Source organism: Vidua chalybeata, chromosome 2, assembly GCF_026979565.1.
Source record: "Vidua chalybeata isolate OUT-0048 chromosome 2, bVidCha1 merged haplotype, whole genome shotgun sequence".
In the NCBI taxonomy this organism is placed as follows: Eukaryota; Metazoa; Chordata; class Aves; order Passeriformes; family Viduidae; genus Vidua; species Vidua chalybeata.
Genome location: NC_071531.1, coordinates 65,994,128 through 66,015,228, shown reverse-complemented (window position 1 = coordinate 66,015,228; position 21,101 = coordinate 65,994,128). Strand labels below are relative to the sequence as shown.

At 38.3% G+C, this 21,101-nt stretch overlaps 1 protein-coding gene across 3 annotated transcripts in view; it reads left to right on the top strand.

Moving 5' to 3' along the window:
- DCBLD2 (discoidin, CUB and LCCL domain containing 2) overlaps positions 1–21,101 on the top strand; it is a 54,938-nt gene that overhangs the window by 8,051 nt on the left and 25,786 nt on the right. For 2 of the 3 annotated variants that reach the window (XM_053935668.1, XM_053935667.1), the window contains exons 2-8: positions 8,380–8,607; positions 11,782–11,919; positions 13,112–13,163; positions 14,510–14,582; positions 16,652–16,785; positions 17,420–17,460; positions 19,576–19,791. In XM_053935668.1, coding sequence (XP_053791643.1) covers positions 8,380–8,607; positions 11,782–11,919; positions 13,112–13,163; positions 14,510–14,582; positions 16,652–16,785; positions 17,420–17,460; positions 19,576–19,791 — 882 coding nt within the window. The remainder of the gene's footprint in view (positions 1–8,379; positions 8,608–11,781; positions 11,920–13,111; positions 13,164–14,509; positions 14,583–16,651; positions 16,786–17,419; positions 17,461–19,575; positions 19,792–21,101) is intronic. The other variant, XM_053935669.1, reaches the window with a different exon arrangement.

Below are 21,101 nucleotides of genomic sequence, written 5' to 3'. Positions count from 1 at the left end.
TTAGTTTTACCCCAATATAAAATTAAAAATGCAAAAATAGGATGAATAAAGTGTTTTAATTAGACTTGGCAAGACAAGCCACTTGTATATCTAGTTGCATGTAAACATGGAGGTTTTTCTGGAGAGAAATCTCACAGGAATGAGGCAGGTGGAAGATCCTGTGTCTTGAGTGGAAAGACGAATTACAGTGGTGCAATTTTGTGTGGTTACTGCTCAGAGTTCAGAGCTTTAGGGTCTGAAAGGATAGTGCACCACAGAGATACACCACGTGTGCTGAGTCTGTTGTGCATGTATGATTGCCTGCAGGACCACACAGGGTTTCACAGCTGGCAGCTCCTGCATCTTCAGCAGGACTGTAGCCAGCTAAAGCCCATATCTGGTTATTTTAACTTAGCTCCAGAATGGTTAAGATGCAGAGAAAAACATCTTGCATTGCTCAGTGTGGTGGAAAGAAGCCACAAGTGCTTAATTTTTCTTCTGCAAATCTGTGAGTTTTGTGATAAACCAAGAAGCCCTAAACCACATTATCTGTTAAATTCTATTTTTATGCAACTGTGTCCAGGTATCAAAGTACATCTCATTATCACGAGGGCGGAAAAAGGAATGCATTAAATTAAATGCTTTTGAACACTAGTGTACTAAGTCTAGTGATGATCAGTTTTTGTCTTTCTCCTAAGTATATTTGAAAATTTCAAATAAAGGATTTCCATTACTTTATATTTTCATTTTTAAAGATATTATTTCAAGTTCTCCACAAGGCATCATTTGCTACACAAAGCATCATTTCCTTCTTGCTATGAAGAAGGTACAGCAAATCTTATTGACTAGCTTAAAGTCACAGGTAGTTTTTACTGAAGCTTCACACACTGAATTCCTACATGCTCTTGCTATACTTCTTATGATAAATTTGGCACTTAAAAAAATGAAGACTCAAACATTTAAATTTACTCTCATCTTCCTAGTTCATCATCTTATTATTCAGGAATACATAAGGCTTGTTTTATTGGTTGTATCATAGAGGGTCAAAAGTGTGGCAACATCTTTGTTTTAAGGGAATATCTACAGGGTAAAATTAGGAATGAAGTGCCTTTTATAACAGATAGTATATTAAATTTTATGATGCTAGAATGAAGCCAAGTCATTCAAAATGGGGAACGTCCAAATAGTCCCTGTTGTAATTTTGAAAATAGATTAGAAAATTAATGTTAGAAATCAAGATGATACTGTATGCCACCTACACCAGGAGAAGGAACTGCTGGTGCACAGATGTGGAGTAGGACTGTTTCATCAGTTGGATGACAACCTTTAAAGAGGGTTAGAAATAAATGTAAAGTCTCTGTTCTTGGTACAGCTGTGGGGTGCAAATAATGACAACTGTGTTCTGAGGTTTTCAGTGACGGCTGTTTTTTGGTTTTTTTTTTTTTTTTTTTTTTTTTTTTTTTTTTTTTTTTTTTTTTTTGTTTTTTTTGGTTTTTTTTTGGTCAGGAGCTGCCAGCTTCTGTTGGTTCCATGGTACCAAAAACTATTTTTACCTGTGGCTGCTGCTGTCTCCTCCCTGTCCCTGCATTGCATCCTCTGCGTTGCTCAGGCTCCAGTGGCTGGTGAGCCATGCCCATCCGTCGCCCAGCAAAGGGCAGCTGGGGTGGGAGCCTGGGCTGGGAACTGGGCTGCAGTCCAACAGGGGTAGTACAGTGAGCACTGGCAGTAGGTGGGGCAAGGAAGGGGCAGCTGCTCCTGAGAGGCAAGATGGTGCTGCCACCATGGATCTGCAGGTTAGGCTGTGCAGTCTCATTTATGAACTGGAAAAAGAAGGGGGAACTGTTGAGTGTAGTGTTAATTTAGCATGTGGATTATTGGTATGATTGGAGAACGTTTTTGCCTCTTAGTTGACTTATGTGAGGCTTGTGAAATTTCACAGGGTCCTAGTGTGGTGAGGAGTTTGAAGTACTTCCTGTAGGTTTGAAGCCTATTCTGACCATGACCATTGCTTAATTTCATAGTGCTTTGCATGACCGTCTGTGTGTTATTTTTCCTTTATTCATCATCTGTGTTTCTGTTGTGTAGCACTTAAAGCACTGAAGCACAATAGTGTTTATTTTTAAGAACATGTTGGTGCCGATTGCAAAGTAAATGCTGTGTCTTGGGAAGTGGGCAAGCTGCATGTGCCAGCCAAACAAAGACACAGAGCATGAGCTGTCACTGTGAGTCAGCTGGGCAGCAGATCAGAGGGGCTTCTGCATTATGTACCACTGAGCACACAGTCCTCTCACAGACTCCTCATGTGAATCACTTTTCACTATGCCTAGCCTGTCCTTGTAGGCTCCTTTTGCCAGCATACTATTTAAGCAAGTCATAGCTGTCCCTGGGGACTTACTCACATTGTTTCCCTGGCATCAGTGAGTGAAAGCCTTGTGGCACAGTCTTACACAGCTGATGTCTCTTCTGTTCTTTTAGTAGTAGTCAGTTCAGTTAGTACATCACAGCACAGGAAGCACATGTCTTACCTGCTCTGACAACTTAATAATTTTAGATAATTTATTTTAAAATGTTACCATATTTGGATGCTAAATTTAGAATTCCTAAGTGGTACTCTTTTGTGTAAAATTCAGTGGCTAAAAGCTGAGACTAGAGTTCCAGAGAGGATGATTGTAAAGCTGTGTGTATAGATTAAAATAATGAAGTGCTAATTATCACTAGCTCAGCACGTGGCCCGTATTGTAAATGAAAGCAGTAACATTTTGTTGTAATGGCATATTAAATTTTGTACTTTTGCTGTAAGAACAAGAATCAGCCTCTGTCTCCTGTCACCCTCTCCTGTCACCCCACTGAGCTGCTAACATTTTGAAAAGCAAAATGCTTATTGTGCTTCTGTCCTGTACCTGTCTTTGTTAAACTTCATCCCATAATTTCATTAACTGTCTAAGAGTGCCCCACAGCAGGTAAATAAATCCATGCTGAGGGAGCCATAATCCCATGTGCCCTCCACTCCTTGCCCTGCCACTGGCAGTGGCACCAAGAGCTGCCGCAGAGAGTTGGGTTGATGACACCCAGTACTGTGTGGTGGCAGTGGGTTGGCTGCAGCCAGCTTGTTCCTCCAGCCAGTGCACCACTCTTGTGTGACTGCTCTTCTCAGGGTTGGGATGGTTTCTGCCTCTCTGCTTGGCATTAAAGGTTGTTTAAAATGCAAACATGGGTTGGCAGTGCTGGTGAAAGAAGCAGTTGATGGTGTTCCCCTACTCTCACACTGTCTTATCCCTCTGTCAAGGAAGGCACTGCTGCATATGCATACTCAAATAAAGTAGGAGGTTGCTCTAGTTTAAAACTAACAGCTGTTTTTATGCTAAGTCCCTGCTCTGGTTGGCCATGTGGCTGCATAAATGTTTGCCTCCAGTACCAGGAAGGGTGTGAGAACATGTGGCCAAAAGTGAGACGCAGACAAGGCTTGCTTTTGTCTGTGGCTGTGCTAATTTAAAGTGCCTTCAAGTGTTTATTGAGCTGTGGCCTTGTTTGTGGCAGTGTGGGGTATTTTATGTTGTGAAACATCTGTAGTGGGATGAAATGCCCAAACCAGTGTCTTACTGAGGCAAGTAAATGGCATTAAGATCAAAGTGGACTGTGTGCTTGCTGGCTTGTTAAGAAAATTAATTCTGACAGTGGAACAGATTCCTTCCTGAAGAACATCACTCTATGGAATTTGGTGAAAACAGCAGTGAGTTTGGAGGACACAAATAAGGGCATTTGAAAATACTTGAAAAAGCTATTTAGAATTTGATGTCTCTGTGATTTAATTCCTCAGTGTTTCTTATTTGTGGAACTCTTTTGGTCTTTGTGTAAATTTTGTTGCCCATGCTGAGAAAAGCAAAAAGCAGATGCAGCGTCTTTTAGTGGTATGCTGAGAAAAAGTAGGGAAATGCATAGCACAGAAGCTAAGCAGAAGAGGAGAAATTATAGTAATGCATTGAATCAGAAAGAGTTGTGTATTTGAAGTTAAAATGAATGTTTTAAAACATCTTTTTTTTTGCTTACATGACTCTTACAGTTTTGGTTCTATCTGTGCTTAGTTAAAAAAGTTTCAATTACATCCAACATTTAGTCACAAACATACATAAAATAATAGCTTATACATGTAAAATCTTCTCAGGAAACCCACTGGTTAAATTGAGTCTGTTCAAAAGGTGGTGCCACGTGTTGAAATTGAGATTGGTGTTTTGATATGTATCAGCTATGCTTTATAGGTTATAATATTGAACTGTCTAATGTCTTTATCATTCACTCTTCTCCAAGTAAGGAATGGGAAAGTATTCACTGATCTAAAAAATTATTTTAAACATGTTTTGATAGTGAGAACAAATTTAGCAGTCACTAACAGCAGCTGTTCTCCTGGGGGAAAAGTTCTGATTAATTGACTTCCACAATTATAAAGCATAGTTATTTTTTTTTGTGGGTATTAATAACTTAGCACCCACTCCTGCGTGTTCAGTATTTTTTCATTTTGTTAAATTCCACATTTTCTTCATGTATCAAAATCCTGTGGATTTGGTATGTTTATGTTGGTCAGAGACCTGTATTTTGTTGATGTAAAGAACTTGGCTCTAAGAAATTGTTTTTAACCATCTGCATGATTGCATCAGACATCAGTATGCCATGGCCCAGGGATCATATGAATTCTGTCAGGAGGGTGCATCCAGGCTGCATTCAGAGCTGCCTGCAGAGGAGGTGGATCCTTCTCCTGATGGCAGCAATCTGCCTTTCTCTGCCAACTGCTTAAGAGGTCCCCCTGTTTCTAACAGCTTTTGGTGAAGAGCTGAACTTTTCCTCTTTGCTGTGAACTTGGTCCCCGGCACATGTGAGATAGGATGGACATCTGCAGCCCCTCCTCATGTCAGGTGTGATATGTGCCCACCAGTGATATGGTGCCTTCTACAAAGGGCCTTATCTATCCTGCAAGTGTAGGAGGCCTGTGGTGTGAGAAGGAAGTCTGAAAGAAAGCAGACTTGTTCATCTGTGTACTGACAAGAGAGGAATAATTGGTTAGGGAATTGATGTCTGTCTTCTATGTGTTCTTAGATATTCCACTCTCAGAGGTTAACAGAAGCAAAAGGTTCTCTGCCACTTAATGACTTGAGGATGAACAAAGTGACTGCTGTCGTATATATGCTGCTAAAGTGAAAAGAATTGTACTTTTTCTTGGAGAAATTACTGAGTATTGCAGATTGCTCCCTTGATGCTGGATGTGTGTATGTGTCTCTGGAGTTCATCAGTGATGTTTAAAGAAGTGTGACAGAAATAATGAAGCACCATGTTACATGGAGAGGCTCAAGAACTGCCCTTTTATAGTACCAATACAGCAACATGTGGGTTCCTAGTTCTGCAAGTTTCACTGGAAGTGTGATTTTTAAAATTTTCCAAATAGCTCATAAGTGATGCTGCTGCCCTTGGCAGTCTGTATATGCCATGTAATCTTCAGATTCTTCAGGCATGAAGTGTCTGGCATTTCTGTTATCACTAAGTGAAATACAATAAAAAGATCTAAAATGTCCATTCAGAATAAACTACTTTTAAAAATCAGCTTCATACTAAGATGCTGCAGTTCAGCACAATTGTTTTTCCTTTCCTTTCTAGTATGATTTGATGGCAGGTTCTTTAATATGGATAGAGGAATATTTTTCCTCTCATGTTTTTAAGAAAGCCTACAACAAAAAGGGAGGTTTGAGATTGACGTTTCCATTAAATTGTGTGAAGCAAATTAGAAAGTTTTTCTCTCTAGCCATGGGAAACAAGACATTGTTCCAAACTACAAGAGGTAATATTGTCATTTTTTAGTGATGTGTCTTTAGAAGAAAAGTCCCAATTTTTAAAACTTAAAATATTTTATTTGCATTTTCTCACCTAAATGTGTTTAGTTCTTTTGGAGTTCTTTTGCTTTTCTCATCAGAAAGCTGTGCGCTGTTCATCATGCACAGTGCAGGTATTGTTTCATGCTTGAGACAGCTGAACAGGAAGCTAGCAGAGAGAAGTGTTTAAATGAATGATAGGCATGATCTTTTCTAGTTTTAACTGGAGAAGTTTACAGCTTAAATACATTTTGGGTCAAAGAGGAGACACAGGCTTTCCTTTGTCTTTGATTTCCAGCAGCACAGGCTTAAGATACAAGAAGGTGGGGAAGAATCGAAGATACAGGCTCATGTGCATTATTGGTATTCCTGGTTTTAAGAAATAGTATTCGTGTGGTGACTGCATTGCAATAACAGGCCTATTGAAATGAGAACTAATTAACTTCTGAGCATTATAGTTCATGCAAGGATTTTTATTTTCCTTAAAATGCACTCAGAACAGTGTATCTGCCCATACAAGAGAATGCTACTATGACTTCATAGTCAAAAGGCCACTGTGTCAGTGTATTTGCAGAGTATTTTCAATCTGTGAATGAATAAGCAGTTGCTTACGCCATCACGGGACAGGAAAAACACAGAACTGGTTAATGGCTCATTGCTTTTGTTTAGGACATAACCTAGAACTGACTGCTGCTTGTGTTGATAATTATTTTTATATCTGCAATATAAAGAGTTTTGAAATGCTAACCCCATGTATCACCATGAATATATTTGTTGTTTTTGTTGTTGTTAATCTAATAAATTCCATGCATTTTGTAATGTGTGTGAGTATTTGCTTGTGAAAAGCAATTTTACTAGAAAAGGAATCCTTTATTGTTAAGTGTGTTAGCATATTAAGACTGATCAAAAATCTGACATTTGAATGCTTAGTAGCTAATAAACCAAGACCATACAGGCTCTGCATAATAAAGCTTTCACTTTTCTTAGGTTTATAACATGCCTTTTGAAAGAAACCAGGATTATAGTGATATATAGAACATGCAGTTTAGGTTACCTTTTTGTAATGTTGAACAATGGTGTCTTGTGTTAGAAAAACTCTAACTTAGAGTAATTGATCAGCTGTCATCCAAATGGAAATATTTACCATGGGATAGAACAAAGTGTTTTAAGGCAAATTGCATTAATGAAAACATGGCTGAAGAACAGCTTCACAAATACAAGTTTTGATTTTACTAAGCAGATATTCCAGTTATTTTTTCCAAGGATGTATCATTTTCATTCCAGACTGCTAGCAAGATAAACAGCTGCAGTTTGCATCTGCATCCATTTATGATTCTGTTTATACTAGCAGTACTTTAGCTTTTATAACATGCAGCTATCTTTCAATGTGCTCAGATTATAAGGACAGTAGTTTTTGTTAGCAAAAATTAGTTGTGTTTGCAAACAAATTAATCAGACCTAGTTAAATTAATCACAGGGGTTTGTTTTTTCCACATCACTTCAGTGCATTGGACTTACTTTTCCACTCAGTCTCACATGTAATGCATTTAAGAATTTTGAAATTTAGTTAAATTTCTTAAATATGTGTACAGTTTTTGTATCTAAAGCTCAGCTTACGTTTTTGTATTTAGTAGAGGAACTGCACATATTATTGTGTAATATGAAACACTCTTAGCTGCCAAAACAAATTTTTGTCAATAAGAATCATGGTGATCATTGTGAATGTTACTCTAAGAACATTCGCATTTCTAAACCACAGAAATTTCTAAAGCACAGAAATTCTTACACTTTTTGTGCTACATACTGGGTGAAATGCATGTCTAGCTATTGAATAATTGAATTTATTAGTTTGCTCTTTATAATTTAATATTGACAATACACAATTTCTGCTATTGTTTTCCATTTGTTAAATGAATTAGTTTTAGTACTGTTATTACTGTTTAAAATTAATACTCAAAAGTTAGGTAGAAGGCTTCAGGTTGGAGTCATGGCAAATTCCGAAAAATTGAATATGTTCTCTAAATAAGAGTGAATTGAAGGATTACAATAGTGGTACAGTAGAAAACAAAGTATTTGCAGTTTGGTAGTGGTCAGAGCTGTATTTATTATGCTGTATTTTATTTGCTGTCCAGTGGCTTTGTACTTGTTTTTCATTGTGTTGTGAGTACAGTAGCTCAGTAAAGCAATGTGCTTTGGTTTTATTATCAGGTTTCTCTGTCCTTTTCAGCACCTGTTTCCTTCTGTACTGAAGTGTTCAGGAAATATGAAATAGCAGGGACACTTCCTGTACTGTCCATGCTGGTTTTTAAGTGATTATGGATCACTTTCCACCTCACTGAGGAAGTTGTAGCAGCTTTCTGGTCACCTGTGATGCTAAGCTAAGCAAAAGCAGTTTGGTAGTTGAGTGGTATTTGTCACTGTTGCTGTTATCTGCATGTGAGTTACCTTGGAGTTTTCTTGAGGTGTGGTTGGTAGTGATGTGGGGGGTGTGATGTGAGGCTTTGGGGATGAATGTGGGAGCTGATTTCTCTCTGTTCTTTCCTAGGTGATGGGTGTGGACACACTGTGCTGGGCCCTGAGAGTGGGACCCTGACCTCCATAAACTACCCCCGGACCTCTCCCAACAGCACCGTGTGTGAGTGGGAGATCCGTGTGAAGCCTGGGCAGCGAGTTCAGCTCAAGTTTGGTGATTTTGATATTGATGACTCTGATTCCTGTCATTCCAGTTACCTGAGAGTTCATAATGGCATTGGCCCCAACAGGACAGAGATAGGTAGGAGCTTTAATTGTCACTATTTGACAACTGCTGTCTTGTGTAGAACTCAGGTTTACTGTTCGTACTTTTTAACGGCAGCTGCATCATAAATGCAACACAGATCCTGTAATAATATTTGATTCTTGAGATTCTCAAAGGAAGCTCCACTGCAATGTGGTTTTTTTGCCTCTGACATTTCCTAGTAGCTTGCAAAGTTCTTGTAAGCCGTGAAGAGGGGACTGTAAAACTAGAAGCATCTTCATTAAAAAAAAAGGTGCAAATAAATACATATATATATATATATATATGTATTGCTGTTCATCTTGGTGGTGTTAAAGGATGACAGGTTTCAAAATATATCTTCCATCCTCTGACAATGTTCTTAGTTTTTGTTCTCTTCAGGGGAATTTCACGACCAGAAGTCAGTGAGTTTTTTTCAAATAGCAGTGTGATGTTGTCATCTACATCAAGGTATATGTAGGGTATTTAGACTCTTATGGTTACTTTGCATAAAATTCAAAATGAATTGTCATTCTTCTTTTTCTAAAATTAGCTCTTATTATGCAGATGAACTTTATTTTCTTTCCTAAAGCTTTAATTTGGAGAGGGAGAAAAAAATTTACTTCACTGAGACTGTTTTTGTGCAATTCAAATGCTGATCCCACTAAATTGACTCTTTTTCTAAAGAGGCTAGTGGAGTGTAAGGTTTATTAACCCTCTTTTCCAACTGTTACCTAGGTAAGTGTGTGTGAAAATAAGTATGTGCTTGGAACTGTTGAGCCAGACTTGGTCTAAAATAGGAAACATTGAATACCTTAAATGGCAAGGAACGTCAAGTTCTGATAAGTCTATTACTCAGTTTTACAAGGGACTTAATGGGTTCGAGTAAATTCTTGCTTCATTTGTTTCCCTGGCTTTTCAGCTGTGGCCTGCTGGTGTAGCAGCACAGTATGTTGGGGAAATGTGTGTGTTGTTCTGCTCTTAATAAATTAAATCACAGGACAAACAGAGATGTTAACAGTGGCAAATACAGATGAGGCAGGGTTTGGGGTTTTTTTTGTGTTTGAAGCAACAGACACTGGAGAGATTAAACAGTGACTTGAATTTTTGGGGGAGAAATCTGGACTTGTCATGATTTTCCATTTAAGACTACTGACATGGTCTAACATTAAAATACTTGTTTTACATAAAATGTGAAATTCAGTCATACCTTTTTTAACCCAAAATTACTTAAAAGCTGGCTGATTAGATTAAAAAATAAATTGTTAGTGGGTTCATTGATAAACAGAGAGGGTTTCTAATGAAGTGTTTAAGGGCTAGTGTTTATTCCAAACCTGTTGAGTATGAAGAAATCAAAAGAAGATTCAAATGCTCAGTGTTAGGTTTGTCTCTAGTGTAAGTAAGATCTAGAGGAGTTTATAAGATTTCAATACAGTCAAATCACTGTGCATCTGCAGTTAGATGTACTTATTTAAGACATGGGAGTTCCCTCTCCTGGTGTATTGTAGCTGTACAAAAGCACTTGAGATCCTTCAATGCATAAGTACATACAAAATAGCAATATTACATCTTCTGCACACACAGCTGACAGAGGTCTTACTGCAGTCATGCTTTTTCACTTCCTAGTGCTTGCTCTTTAAAAGATTGACAAAAATCAGGGAAGAGTTAGAAAAATTATTTATAATTATTTAGTCTCAAAAGTATGCCTTGCCGTGAACCATAAAGTGCAGCACTGGAGAGTTTATCCAAGCTGGATTTAAATGGCTTGCACTGTGTATTTGCCTAAAGAAGGGGATAAATGCTGTTTTGAGAGGAGTCTCATGGTGGTCACTCATGTAACAAGATCCAATGGCTGAAAAAAACCTTAAAAAATAAAAGCTTTTCTGGTTTTTTATTAGAAGATACCCTTGCTTTGTTAAAAAAAAAAAACTGAATAAGCAACATCTAGAAAGGTCTGAATAATTATAGGAATTTGTATTTTAACTTCTATAATTTTTAAAATTATTTTGATAGTGTTTGGGAGTGCAGTTCACTTTTTAAAGGAAATTGACATACATATTATATTTATTTTGTATTATATTTGTTAAGAGCTATTCCTGCAGGACCATGTTACTCCACTTCCTCTACATTAGTATGGTAATTTGCCTTTATTTGAGAAAGGAGTCTTGCCTCTTTTTCTGCTATATGATAACATACTCATTATGAGGAAAGCAAGTGGAATGATGAGCTGAAACAGAGGCAGTGTCATTTCCTGCTGATGATTAGTCACTTTGATTATCCACTGCAGAATCTTAAATAGGGTTATAGATGGTTTCTACAAGATTGAATGATCATGGTAGCCTGTAGAACAGATTTTTTTCTAAACAAGTTAATTAACTGGTCAGTATCTTTACTAAAGCTTCTAGTTAGTAGGACTGGAGAATTCCATATTGACTGGGGCCTGTTTAACAGCCATTTATCCATTAATGTGACTTGGTATCAATTCTAGAACTTCATAGGGCAAATACTTTCAATATCTGTGGACTCCAGCAGTTGATATTGTGTTATTTTTGTTCATTTTGTATAGCAAGAGAAGCACCCAGCTACAGAAACTTCGTTGTATTTTTTAGGTGTGACAAAATAGGAAGTGAACTAACTGGTAATGTATCTTAGTAGTGCTTACCTATGGCATGACATGATGTGATATGATATATGTATGATACTGCTGAAATGCAGTGAGCTGTGCCTGTTGATGTCCAGAATTAGGGAAAGTATGTGACAGAAACCATGGAAGAGTCTATGAGGAAGCAGTGCTCCAGCAACTTTGGGAAAAGGAGGGCTTTTTTCTCATTTGCTTCTGTAGATGCTTCTCATTGTCCTAACTTGATCCTTTTCCTTGTGAGATTCCTCACATTCTTTGAACCTCTGAAGGAGGTTATGCATGGCTAGAGGTGAATGGGATAAGGTCACATTTATCTGCAGGTATTGGGGTATGCAAGACCTTTGACAGTGACAAAACTAATGTGGAACTCACAGTCTGCCATTTGCTTTAAATGGTCACTAAGCACATTATTTAGTGTCATTCTCATGTATTTGCTTTTGAGTATACACCAGAACTAATGTGAGCCTACACTGCAGATGAAATAAGAGGCTGGAAATTGAATAAGATGCTTATTATTGGGTCAATATTTGTTCTCCTCCTTCTCTCCACAGGAAAATACTGTGGGTTTGGCTTTCAAATGGGTGGTTTAATTACTTCAAAAAGTAATGAAGCCACAGTACAGTTCATGAGTGGAATTCACACTTCTGGACGTGGATTTCTTGCAGCTTATTCGACCACAGACAAATCAGGTATTTATAATTATTTGGTAATTTTTCTCTCCTGGCAGAATTAGAGCTGTTGAGTAAAAACACTGAACCAATTCATTTACTCCCACATTCTTACAAATTAACTTCTAAAAATTTAGTACATTTTTCATGATACTTCCATGTAGGAAATTTGACTGCCTACCCGAAAGTTGCTGTACTTCTAAAGAAATGGTATCAATGCTTACCTTGAACAGCAGAGTAAAAATGTCAGTTGTCTGTTATAAATGAAAGAATTGCTTCAGATTCAGGACAAAATGCTTTTTTTCAGGCAGTAGTTAAGGTGGCAGATAGCTAACGAGTTTTCTTATCAAACTGTATATATTTTACACAGACTAACCTTGTGGAACTTTTTATTTCCGTAGCAGCCTCCTGTACTCCCTGTACTCCTGTACTTAGCTCTTTAATGACATATTCTGCTGACTAGTTTTTTGTCTTTTTCTTGGTTTTTTCACCCAGTTTTGGTTCTTTTAAGCCTCTGAAAGAGGTTGCTGTATTTGTTTTGCCTCTCCTCCCACTCATTGTAAAGGTGAGTGATATATGTGGTCTTCAAGGAAATGAAGGAGCAGCAGCAACTGCCTCAGAAGGCAAAAGCCCTATCTGGAAGTTATTCTAAGAAGAGCAGATAAAGAGTTTCAGTTTTTAATTTTGTAGGATTTTCCATGCTTTCCTCTCTGTATTTTGGACTGTATGTGTTGATGCACAGCAAACACAAGCACGAAATTTGTGGTATCAGTCATGGATGATAACACATGCTGAACACAGCATTCAATACATTTGTTCTCTGTGGTGCTTGTGTTCAGCACTGCAGAACCATTAAATGATGAAAACACAGGCCTCTTTAGCTTATTAATTTAATTTTGTGAAAAGAGCATATGTTTCTGTCTCTGATTTATCTCTGAAATATAGCTATAAATTAAAATTAAGCTGCACAGAAAATGAAATTTTGTAGTATTGTGTCATATTCTCAGTAGATTTCCCATTACTTAAACAAATTAGCAAGGTTCTACTGTAATACAAAATCCGCTGCAAGAAAATGTAGTAGGAATGTGGTTTTTTCATTCTGAGACTTTTTGTTAAGTCTCAGAGGCTCAAATGTGTGTATTTGTGCACTTTAAAAAGCATATTCAAGCTTCTTGTCTTTATCATCCTTTTGACTTACATTTTTTCTTTCCAGACTTAATTACCTGTTTAGACAATGCAAGTCACTTTTCGGAACCAGAATTCAAGTAAGACTGATTTTTACCTGTTTCCCTCCCAGTCTCTTTAATGAAGTAATTTTAATGTTTCTACTTTGCTTTGTTACATATTCTGATGCAGCTTGAAAATTGGCCACCCAGAGAACTTAAGACACAAACTAATTAGGGTTAGAGCTGAAGAATTTTGACATTTGCACTCCTCCTTCCTCCTCCTGTCTCTCCCATTTGTGTTATTTATATGCAGTATACAGTAGAACCTCGTTAATTTGCGCTAACACATAGGAGTTAATATCGCATTTTCATAGAATATTGCTTTTATAAATATATTATAGCAGGCACACAACTTAATTACTGAAATTTGTATTACAGTTACCTAAGGAGCACTAAATGATGACATGTGTTAGAAATTGCAAACCCATTTCACAGTTTGGTGCTCATTAATGAGGTTCTGTGGAGACACAGAATGCTGTACATTCTGAAGGGGAAAATGTGTCATTTCCCTGTTGTCTCCTTCCCCATTTCCATCTAAAGCAAGGCCAATGTTTAAAGCTGCAGAGTATTGTGAAGTATCTAAGCTCGCTTTTTGGAGAACTTAAGCTGTGGCAACCTGAAACATTTCAAAGCGCAACCTTTGCATTTCTCCTTCATTTTCCCAGGTTCCAAAATATGGCTCTAGTTGTAGGTTCTGGCCTTAGTCAACATGTGACATAGTCTCTGAATCCCCCTGTTTTCGTGGAACCTACATCATTGCTTCAGCTGTTGCTGAGCTGTGGTGAAAATGTTGATGAGTTTACTCCACTTTACTTTTAGCTCTTGAAGATATAATAATTTTCATGTGTGCAGTATGAAATGGCCCTAGAACATGAACACAGGCTTGCGTCGGTGGTGCTGGTGTCTTGCCTCTTGCTTTTTATGAGCTAGTGGTAATTTGGCCAGTTTTTTATGATCAAAGCATTGCCAAAAGCTGCTAAAAATAGCAATACTTTTCAGATGCTTTATTTAAGGGTGCAAAACAAATAGATATGCAGGTCTCTAGTTCATAAATAAAATTCATTAATATTGTTCCTTATCTGACTTTGGATTTACAGGAGCCATGTAGTATTCATACTATAAAATGCTGGCATTATTAGCTCATCATATTGAGACTGAAAGTGTACTTTCAGTTGAGACTTATTTTAAAACATTTTCAAATGTCTGTTCTCCTGTTGTGCACTTTTGTATTTTTGGTCTGGTTTGATAGGTCTTCAGTTAGGAGATATCATTACATAGTGATACCTAAAGAGCAGAGTGTTGTAAATCAAAACCATAACTTTTTTATAACAGTTAAGAGTTGTAGGTGCATACAAATCCTGACTTGATATTTTGTTCTCTTTCAGTAAGTATTGTCCAGCTGGATGTGTGATTCCTTTTGCTGATATTTCAGGCACTATTCCTCATGGATACAGAGATGTAAGTAAAAATACCACATACCTCTTAAAAGTGAGTAACAGGGTACTCATTTTTTAGCACTGGTGCTGAATGACAGGTGCTTCAGATGTTGCCATCTCCAAGTGGAGTAGTGTAGTGGAGTCTCAAATACTTCAATAAGTCCTGTAGAGAAGGGTGGATCAATCAAAAGAGTAAGGTTTTTTTCTACCTCCTGTTTTCTTTCAGTTGGTTTTCTCAGGCTGGGAATTTGAGATAAATAAAGAAAGAACCAGTTTATTTTAATGATGTCCTCTTGTTTTTGACAACATAATGCCTCTTTCAGCAATGTCTTAGTGGCTATCTTAATTTTTGTTACAATTGAGAGATGAAATACTGTTTATGCTCAGCAGCTATAAAATAATTTGCAGAACAAATTTAATACTGTAACAGTAGTTCTATAAATTGGTAGTGAGCATCTTTAATAATGTACTTTACTTAAGGCACTGCAAAATCCTATACAGTATTTTTCCAGTGTAAGCCTTTGCAGGCCAATTAATGAATTGCCATAGGATGGGAGGATGTTCACTTTGTTTATTTTTAAGTGATTATAATTTTGCTAGCAGTCTACTAAAAATTACATTAAGTCCCTGGTTTTTATCTAAATATACTCATTTAATAAGCCCTTAGATCTAGCACAGAGGTAAGACAATGTAAAAATGTTAGTAACCAAAGATTTTAGTATTAAATACTAAAATACTTAAAATGTCCCTGTCTGGGTTTTTTTTCCGCAAATATTTGTAAATCCCAGGCTACTTGCTTAAATAATCACACCCATGTAAAAATGTCACCACAGAGTAATTGTGTTACATGTTGTGGTCCTCAGTAAGTCCTCACTAAGTGGCTGCAAGGTAATCTTTTTAGCTAGTAACAAGATGAAATTGATTCTCTGCCTCACAAATTCGTAGCATCTGTAGGAGTTCTGCTTGTTGGGAGTTTTTTTGCCAAAATCTGGAATAATTGTTTTCTATGGAGAAAAATGAAACTTTTTCCTAAGGAAACTTAAGGAAATAAATGCCCTGTGACTTTCTTTTTGTATACTTTATCACTCAAAAAAGGGAGAGAATTTCCCAGAAGTGGAAAAAAATGAAATTGTCCAGCACTTTAAACCAAATTTAAGGTTGAGGTTTCTCATGCATCTCTTTCAGATGTACAGGAACTGTTTGCTTCTTTAAAAAAATCTTGATTCTTTTCTGTGTGACCCTAATGTTCAAAGTCTTTGAGGGCTTGGAGCTCTTACTGCTGACATCTGGTGAGCAGGGAGCTGCATCTCCTACAGAATCCCATGCTCTTACTTTAATGGAGAGGGGAGCTGTGTTGATCGCAGCCCTGTTGGATGTGAGCTTACTCTGTGCAAGCCTGATGGAATTGGTGCAGTGAGTGCTGCTCACTGTGGCACCTGTAGCCTGCAAGCCAGGGAAGTGTCACTGTGACATTTGTTAGTAGATTCTGTCATCCAAGGAGAAAAGGCAAGAACGTGATCCCCTGCAAAATCAGTTTTTATTACTGATCACTGACTTGTACAACATAGGTAATTGACTTGTTTAGGATAAGTTGTATGCATGTATTACTGTGGCTTTACGTGGATCAGAGTGCTGGATGGTTAAACCATGTTTAACCACAAGTTATGATAAAAAATACAACCCCTTGGCTAAAAGCTACAAAATCTGCGGTGCCTCACCCCTTTCTATTAAAAGGTTTTCTATGTATTTACGTATTTTGTTGTCTAATATAATTTATTGTAGGCTGAGCCTGGTTGGCTTTTTCAGACTGATTCACCTTGGTGTTGGTTCGAGGTTATTTAATTACAACAGTTACATTCTTAATACATCTGGGTGAGGACACAGTGAAATGTAGGGCCCTCTTCTTGTGTTTTTATAAATTCAATAATAAATAAAAATGAATGGTTTCTAAATAACCAAGATAACAGTTAACTAAGAATAGTATTTTAATGTAATAATAACAAAGACAGTGTAGCATTTACAATATATGATGTGGTGTTTAATTTATTCACTTAGTAGTATGAAATTTTTTCTTTCCCTCCCTTCTTCAAGTCATCATCACTTTGTATGGCTGGTGTTCACGCAGGCGTCGTGTCGAATACTCTGGGTGGTCAAATTAATGTTGTAATCAGCAAGGGCATTCCATACTATGAAGGGTCCCTGGCTAACAATGTCACCTCAAAAGTGTAAGTGTATGTCTGATAATTTCCTTATCTTTAGCACCTTAGGTCTTGGCAGTCTCTCATTCTGGGATTAATTGCAGCTCATGTTCCCTGGACAGGTTCTCTTCTCTAAGTTTCTCACACTTTTGTTGCACTGTAATTGTTTTACCAAATATCTTTCATCTCTAGACCAGAAATTTTCATTTTCCAAATTCTGCAAGGAGTTCTTACCTTCTTGGCTATAAATTCCTACTGGTCTGTGGAAAAACAGTAATTTAATGGCAGCTTTTCAGTTTCAGGGAAAGAGTGTAGCTTGTCATTGTATCTCAAGTCCCACAAATGAAAGCAATCACAGGAGATTGGTTTGTGTGACTATAATTAGCTTAATTTGAAAAGAAAGCATTTCAATGAAGACTTGTATTTTGCTGGGTAAATGTTTGTTTGAAAGTCTAACCCAGTATCTCTGGACTTGATTTCATTTGAGAAGGTGTTTCTACTGCAAGCACTGCAACTTGCTGGCAGGATGTGTTTATCATTAAGTGCTTGTTCAGGCGCATATGCACAGGTTTCAGTGGCAGACAAGAATAATAAATCGAAGACAGTTTGTTTCAATTTTTCTCGCTGGGTACTGCAAAACATCATCTTTTGTTCTCTGCAGGGGACCCTTGTCTGCAAGTCTCTTCACCTTTAAGACAAGTGGTAAGTGTTACCACATGTATTACATGTTACTACTTTCATATAAACTTTGTGAATAGAAGTAGGTGTGCAGGTATTTGATTTCTTAATTTTGGTTCTTATTTGTGAGACCTTTTTTTGCTGCATTCTTCAATAATGTATGTTTCTGAATGGTTTTACTATCTCAACTTGATGATTAATCATCACTAATTTATAGGTACAGTGATGTTTCAAGTAAGCTTTGCTTATCTGCAGAAAGAGATTCTTCCCGGCTAATTAAGTAAATTAGCTGTAGTTTTCTAAGTGGAAGCTAGTGTTTCTGTAAGTCACTTTAAATGCCATCTTTGAGTGGAAATAATGTGAAGACAGTGGCCTTTCCTTAGTTTCTTTAACTGTTTTAATAACAATGTAAAAACCATAAAACCATCATGTCTGTTTTTCATAAAGTTAAAAAAAGAAAGGGGGGGAAATCATGCACATACTTCTCAAAAGTAAATAAATGCTTTTCCTAATACATAAATAAAAGGCACAGTGAATGGGGATATAAAGACAAAAATCTCATGGGCAGGAGTGTTTGGTGATGGAAATGTATAAATAAGCAAAAATTAGAAAATGTAGTGCACATAGTATTAAAATTATTTCTCAGGCATCTGCAAGAGCTGAGAGAAGAAATTACATATCTAGTGTCCTTATGGATAAAGAATATTAAACACAGTGATCCAGGCAGGGTTTGCTGGGCTTTTTTGTCATTCACAATGTGATCTGATAGTGTGTATGAAAGTAATTAAGTGGCCTGGAAATTGGAAGAGATAGAACAAAATGCTGGTCTAGACTTTGTGGACTTCAGTGACATGTGAGAAATTACTGAATAAGCTAGAGATAAGATGCAAGTCTAGATTAAAATGTCTGTAGTTGGGTTGCCTAGGAGTTAGGTGAGGGGAAAAAAAAACTGTGGTATGCTCAAATGAGGTTTATCAGACTGTGGTGAAGCTCCTAGTGTATTCCTGCTGTTGCAGTTGATTTTATGACTTGGTATGAAGTAGAAGGGTGAGTTATTGATGCTAGAAGCATGGTCAGTGCAGAGGAAAATGAGACCACTTATACAGGAAGAATTGCCTGACTTTGAGACTTGGTAGAAATTGCCTGAAGCATCACAGATCAAAGAGTGGAATGTAGCAGGTACTTAGAGACCAAGGCATTTCTGCTTCCAGGTGGCAGCATGTTAGATGGAAAATGACAGATGAGGAAAAGGATTCCCTTAGTGAAGTGATCCTGTGCTGTGGCAGGTGACATACCTCTGGCAGTGACAGTAAACTACTAATGCCATCTCACAGGACATAGGCAAGACTTTCTCTGGGATCCAGTCACACGTGAGCTTTGCCACCTGTGCCTTCCTTGAGGGATGAGTGCTCACCTTGGTGCAGAGGGGGGCTGCAGGGAGAGGGGGAATTCACAGGAGAAGGGAAACTAGGCTATGTTCAGCCTGCCTGACTGAAAGCAAAGATTGCTCTCTGCTGATACTTCTGGGGACTGTGCATGTGAGAGGGGAAAACCATTGGTATTACAGAACAAGAAATTTAGCCCTGAATTTAGGAGATGTTTTTCAGCCACCAGCAGAAGACAACATGGGAAGAAACATTTAATAAGAATGGTGACCAGAAATATGTAACTGATTTCAAGGATGTGTTTGAGCTCAAGGCCAGGATTATGACATGACTTCCTACATGCTTTGGTTTTGTTCAAATTAACACTGTGATGCTGGGGTTGGTTTAAAAACCCAAGAAGTTATACAGAAACAAGAAAGGAACTAGTGAACCAGTAGCCTGTTTCCCATTCCTGCATCAACCAGAGATACTCTTTAGACCATGAAGGTTCCCCAGTGCTTCTCATTGAGTGCTCTGTGTGAGTGGTGACTGAGAGAATATCCACATTACTCTTGGAACAGGCACAAATCATGGCATTCTTGTGACTAGTTTGGTTCTAGCATCCCTGTTAGAAAGCAAAAGACAGTGTGTTTTGTCAGTATTGTTATTAAGAAATAAATTTAGATGGCAATTTAATATTTGCACGTAAAGGCTTAAAATTCAAGCAGCATAATTTCAGTTCTCATTTGCAATCCTCGCCTTTTCTGTTTTTCAGGTTGCTATGGGACACTGGGGATGGAGTCTGGGGTGATTCCTGATTCCCACATCACATCATCATCTGTTCTTGAGTGGCCTAACCAAACAGGACAAGTAAACATTTGGAAGCCTGAAAATGCCAGACTAAAAAGGATTGGACCTCCTTGGGCTGCTTTTATCAGTGATGAACATCAGTGGTTGCAGATTGACTTGAATAAAGAGAAGAAAATAACAGGTAAGTGAATCTGATGTGGCTTCTCAGCAGCATTCAAAATTTTTGGTTTCTGATATCCTTTTTTCCAGTGCTGGGCCTTAGATAAAGCTCAGGTGGCACTTAATTATCATTACACTTAATTTGCTTCCATGTCCTCATAATACACTGAGGAGCCTGGAGCTGAAGAGGTGTAGTTTCATAGTAGAAGACATCTCTTCCATCAGAATTTGTTGAACTGTTTCCTGTGGTTTTATTGGATCCTTGATTCTTCCTTTTTCCTGCTCATTGTCTCCTTGGAGATGCAGATCAAATTCCAGTCAGCTTAGCCCACTGGTACCCCTGGTGCAGGTGTACTGACTTGTGTTCCTGGGTTTTCCCTAGTGCCTGTCAAGGCCGCAGCGAATCCAACAGCAGGGGAAGGAGCATTTCTAGTGCAGTGTGAGGAAGCAGCAGACACAGGAGAACAGCTGGCAGCCTCCTCTTCACCTCCTCACCTCAAGTGGGGGTGGGGCCCACAGCTGGGGACTGCAGCCCCCCATCCAGCAGTCTCTGCTGGGCCTTACTTCAGCAAACAGGCCAGGCTCTGGGTTTGGCCCTGCTCCTTCACACAGGCGGTGATTTTAGCAGCTGTGTTGATTTGGAGACACAGCTGGAGGTGCTGTTTCCCAGGCTGCTCTGGATGGTTTGTTTTCAGTTCTGAGATGAGCAGCGAGCTCATGCTCGCCAATTCCCGTTGACCGCAGCATTGCCCGTTCCAAGTAGGGAAACACTGAGGTGTTGTCATTTTGGGTTTAATCCTCGTGAGGCGTCAACATTTTGGGTTTAATCTCCAGGGTAGCTGTGCAGCTGTTGTACCTTCAGTGCCAGTGTTTTTTGGTTTAATCCTTCAGAGGGGATTGGCTGTTGTTAATGGGCATGTTTGTCATCCGATGTAAATCAAAATTAAATTGGGTTTAGGTGGAGTGTTTCATAGAGTCCGGGGCTTTAAGGCTATTGTGAAACATGTTCCGCTGATCAGTTTGCATTTGTCTCTTTCCAAAATGCCTGAGCTGGTCTCTGTAACCTCAGCTGCACACCCTGCTATCAACAACATGGCTTGCTGTCATTAAGCAACTTGGATTTACCAGCCTTTGTTGTTACCTCCCTGGGGACTCCTTGGATTTTGCATTACTCCTCTAATTCTTGTGCTAACCAGCTTTTCCAAAACAGCTTTGCTGTGTGAGTTTGCTGCAGCGTCAGCTGTAGGAAGCTGCAGTTCATTCAATGGTGCCTTGAGGTTGGCAGTACAAGAGCAGGGAAGAGCTGTGTCAGCAGCTGGAGACAGGAGTGAG